This window comes from Dioscorea cayenensis, chromosome 17 (genome assembly GCF_009730915.1).
Source record: "Dioscorea cayenensis subsp. rotundata cultivar TDr96_F1 chromosome 17, TDr96_F1_v2_PseudoChromosome.rev07_lg8_w22 25.fasta, whole genome shotgun sequence".
In the NCBI taxonomy this organism is placed as follows: Eukaryota; Viridiplantae; Streptophyta; class Magnoliopsida; order Dioscoreales; family Dioscoreaceae; genus Dioscorea; species Dioscorea cayenensis.
Genome location: NC_052487.1, coordinates 17777655 through 17782796, shown reverse-complemented (window position 1 = coordinate 17782796; position 5142 = coordinate 17777655). Strand labels below are relative to the sequence as shown.

The following is a 5142-nucleotide window of genomic DNA, read 5'->3' as shown; positions in this document are numbered from 1 at the left end:
ATGCTACGTAAAGCCACATGCAAACGTAGCAAACTCATGCTTGATCTCAATCTCATCATGCAACGTAGCAAGCTCGCCGGAAAAGCCATCACTCACCTTCTCACCTTCAACCACAACCACCACCACCACCACCACCACCACCGTTCTTTGCCATGCTTCTACATGGACCCTATGATGTCCTACTACAACCCTAATCCACGTGAGGTTGAGTTCAGTTGCAGCAACACACCATCCAACTCCAAGTCCAACAAACATGGCAAGCACCACCACCACCACCACAACCACCACCAACTTTATGATGCTGAAGCCATTGCTAAAGTGTTTGAGATATTGAATGATGTGGAAGATGATCATGGTGATCAGTCTCTGATTTCTTCACCATCTCCGTTGATGATGTTGGGTCAGGTTAGACAGCTAAGGATAACTGACTCACCATTTCCGGTCAAGGAGGAGGAGAGTGATGGATTTAGGGTTGATTTGGAGGCTGAGGAGTTTATTAGAAGGTTTTATGAACAACTCCGGCTTCAACCTGCCTCCACGCCGGAGTACTTTTCTTCTCACCGGCGGTCACCGTTGCTTGCCCGGGCTTGAGTAATTTATTGTATTTATTTGGTTAATTTCTCTAGTAGTAATTAAGTTTCTTTTTTTTCCACTTTTTATTTGTGAGAGAAAATTTGGTTGAATAATAAACTATTTGAATCTATGTGTTCATTTGAAGGTTTCTTAATTGTTGTTGTTGTTGTTGTTGTGTTTGAAATAGAGTTGATTAATTATGAACTTGTGATTTGATGGAGATTCTTGTGGCTTTGTCTTTGTTTGATTAAGTTGGTCCATTGTTTTCTCTATATATTTATATTTATATATTTTTTTTTTAAATTTTCATTTCTTGGATGTTAGTGCTTGGATGTTGCTTCTTTGATTAGGAGCTAAGTAATAGAAAGTATGTATATTATATATATGGATTGCATGGTGGAGAGATTTTGGCAATTTCCAGTTGCCTTTGTCTTCACTCGGTCGGAGAGAAATGCAGTAATCTATTTCATTATATAAAAATATATATAGTTAATATTGGAGACAATGTTTAGAAAAAAAAAGAGACAATTACCAATTAATTAACCGGGTCACAATAATTAATTTCTCGATTATAATGATACTAGAAAGGATGATTAATTCCCAATAATGGTCTCTTTGATGTGGTGAGTACTTTCTACAAGTGCGTAGATATTTTTTAATTCTTTTTTTGTATACCCCACTTCACCATTAGTGGATCATGTGACATATTCATGTTTTGTAACTACGATTTTAATTTTAATGAACAATTATTTATGTTTTTAATAATAATAATAATATTTAGGTCGATGAAATGGTAAGTTTTATTTTTCACTTTGTTAAATATCAACCTATACAAAAATGTATTAAAGATTTTTATTCGGTGTATGCTTTAGATAACATATATATATATATATATCCTAATTTCTATATACGTGTTTCATTAAATAATTAAATAAAGCAAGAAGATGCAATGTACTTCAAAAACTTAGAGATTCAAGAAATCTAATGACTCTTTTAAAGGTATATATTTCTTCACATTTTGCATGTTTTTCATATTTTTTTCTTCTTTTTAACCATCATAAACTTCGACGTTAAGCAAATCATGCATATATATATATATATATCTATAGCAAGTTAAAACCAGTATTGCATTATAATTAGCAAAATTGATCAACTTATAATAATATAAAAATAATAATATAAATATATTCACATAATTAATTATGAAAATCCACGTGTTACAATGCGAATGGTCATACAAACCTAACCCCCCAGAAAAAAAGGAAAAAAAATTTACATTGAGTTTCTTAAGATCTCTTTAATTATTTTGAATGTGACCAAGTTTACATTGAGTTTCATAAGATCTCTTTAATTCTTTTGAATGTGACCAAGTTTCAATACATACTTTATTATTTCAACAAGCTCTCTTCTTTTTCTCCACCTTTTTTCTCCACTTAACTTTTCTTTCCATCTATATATAAAGTTCATCTTTATTTTCCTTTTTTTTTTTTTATTAAGTTAAACTTGTTAGGTATGTTCTATTTTTTAAGTTTTTTATAAAAAGACTATAAAACCACCCCGGAGAACTTGATAATAATATTTCAATGAGTTGTGATATGATAAAATATTTAATTTTTAAAAATCATACATAATGAGTTTGGTAACTGAATGAAAATTAGATCATTAAACAAGAAAAGTAACCAAACTTATTTTTATTTTTATTATTAATTGTATAAATTGGAAGGATAATAAAGCTGTCTAATGGGGCCAATTTGACTAAGTCAACGGCTTCAAGTTGATTAAGATGGTCTAATTAAGTTGGTGGGCAATATTTGTGAAAAAACTTTGGTGGTCCTTAAAACATAAATGGAGCACACAAACGACAAGGGAAGCAAGAAAATTTTTCAAAGTTAGGGACTTTTTTGCTAATTGAGTTGAATTTTGGGATGCCAACATAGACTTACTTTAATGATTAGAGAGAGAGAGATAGAGAGAGATAAGAGATTGAAGGAGAAAAAAGATGATTAAATTTACTAATGGACAAATAGGAAACAGCTCAATGAAGATTAAGTTCTAGGGCAATTTATTGCATCTTAGTTCTTTGAAAATGACCTCGTCTAATAAACATGTAACATTAATGGGTGAATTTGTTTTTTTAAAAAAAAAGAGTACTATGGCAAGTATATATTGAGATCTTATGTTTAAATGAAAGGGAATGTAAAAATATGAAATATATATATATATATATATGAGAAACGTTGAATCCAGGCCAAAAAAATAATTATTGGTTTTATTTAAAGAAAAAAATGAAAAACTCTTGTGTATATATTTATTTTGATTATATAATTTTTTTTCTTTTTACAAATACGACAAGTGCAGTTAGTTAGAGATGTGTATATATGTCAAAAATTAATCATTTAATTTGTACTCTTTTATCTTATGAGACGGAGTTTTGGGCTGTAAGTTTGTACCTACACTGAGAATTTCTTATCATTGTATGTATTCGACAAGACTTGAACTCGAGACATTGGAACATCGTACATCACATCTTTCGTAGTATGGCTATTGCTGATATGTTGAAACCTTTGATTTTATTGGTTCTTAAAATTTTATTTATTTCTTTAAAATGTTTTCTATTCCACTACCATACTCTCAATAATTTAATTGATTAATGGTAAATATCCTTAGCAACAGTTGTCACTGTTGCTAAGGTATAAAATAATAACGGTATTTTATAAATTTAATTTAATTTAGATTTAATAATAAAAGTTTTGGAAAACAATAATGTCTTAAATTTTAATAATTCTTTTTTCTTTTGGAGAATTGAAATAGTTAGAAGAACTCGCTATTATTTTTATCTTAATTTAATGACAGGCTAAGTTGCCAAGCCAAATTATTAATGTAAATCATTTAAGTTCACTAGTCATACATTAATAATTTAGTTATCCTAATGATCTTTCTGTTAAGTCTAGTGATAATATTAAGAGATAGCATGATATTTAGAAATTAAAGGTCAATATCAGACAGGGATCAAGTTCACCAACCATGCATTGTGGTTTAGTCATTAAACTTTGGCATTTTTCTTTCATTTCAAACATGATTTGATCCAGCATGACAGCCAAAGATTTCTTCTTTAATTTCATATTATTTTATTACTCTATTTAAGTTGACTAGTAAAAACTTATTCAATAAATCGTCAATTTTGATATTTATTCTAAAAATTATTTCCGTTGGATAACATTAATTTATAATAAGACTTTTATCGCTTGATTTGTTTAATTTGATAAGTAAATGAGTGTTTTCGTTATGATATGATTCACATATTTTTATTTATTGAGCTATCGCTCTCTTAGTCACTTTCAAATCTGAAACTTAAGAATTATGATAATTAATTAAGTTTAAATAGTCATATAAATACAATTAGATACAATATTAAGTTAAGACAAAGATCAAAATTGATACGGAAGCAAGGACACATGTTAAAGTAGAGAAAAGTCGAAAGTTTAAAAATAAATTTTATTTAATTATTTATTTCAATCATTGATTTATGTTTTAGTTCTTCAAGTTTTGCTCTATGATTATGCAATGAAGGTATATATTAAAAGGTAAGTAATTAGGGTTTCTTGTTTCGCTAATTAGGGTTTAGTCTCAAGTGTTGCCATGTGTTCAAGTTTCAATCAAAACCTAGTTTTCTAATTAAACCCAAGTTGGAAGTTTGAACACTTAATAAGAGTCATCATTAAGTTTTTATCATCAGCTTAATTCATTTAAATAATGTTTGAATCTAGAGGTTAAGTGTCCGTATATATATACTAATTACATGTGTTTTGAATATATATAAAAATATGACTTATCAATTATTTAGAACTTGAATTTATGATTGAAAGAAATATGATAATAAAATCTCATCAATTTAAAACTAAACGAGCACTTAATAAAACTCGGCAAAGAGTTGTTCAGCATTAAAATAAAATTAAAACATTAAATAAAATTATAAAATTAAATATTGATTGAATATATGACTTGTCGGTTTTCTATCGGGTTTTCTCTCTATCGTGAGTTTTTCTTTTCATCGATTTTCTCATTTATACATTTGTTTTTCTTCTTTTCAAGGTCGTTGTTCTCTCTTTCGCTTTTTCTTTTCTAATAAATTTTCATTGTTTATCCACTTTTATTAAAAAAAAATATATGACTTGTCAAGTATTTACAATTTGGATTTATGATTAAAAGAATATGATATTGAAATCCCACCCACCAAAAATTAGATGTGCACTTTAGTTTTATACAAAGAACTATTTAGCATTAAAAAAAATAAAAAATAAAAAAAATTTTAAAATAAAATATCGAATTAAAATATGATTACCAAGATTTTAAAACTTGGATTTATGATTAAAAATAAAATAATATTGTAATCCCACAAAAAAAAAACACTAAATGCACACTTTGCTTAATAAAACTTGGTAAAGAACTATTTGGTATTAAAAAAAATTATGTATTAAATAAAAATCAAATATTAAATAAAAACTAAAAAATAAATATTGAATGAAAATGATGTTTCATTAGTCAAAATTTACACGTGACCAATAATTG

General features: G+C 27.6%; 1 protein-coding gene across 1 annotated transcript; it reads left to right on the top strand.

The window, feature by feature from the left end:
- Positions 1-591, top strand: LOC120281195. The gene has a single exon (XM_039288083.1). It carries the CDS (start codon positions 1-3, stop codon positions 589-591), a length of 591 nt encoding a protein of 196 aa, XP_039144017.1.
- Positions 592-5142: the final 4551 nt, after the last annotated feature.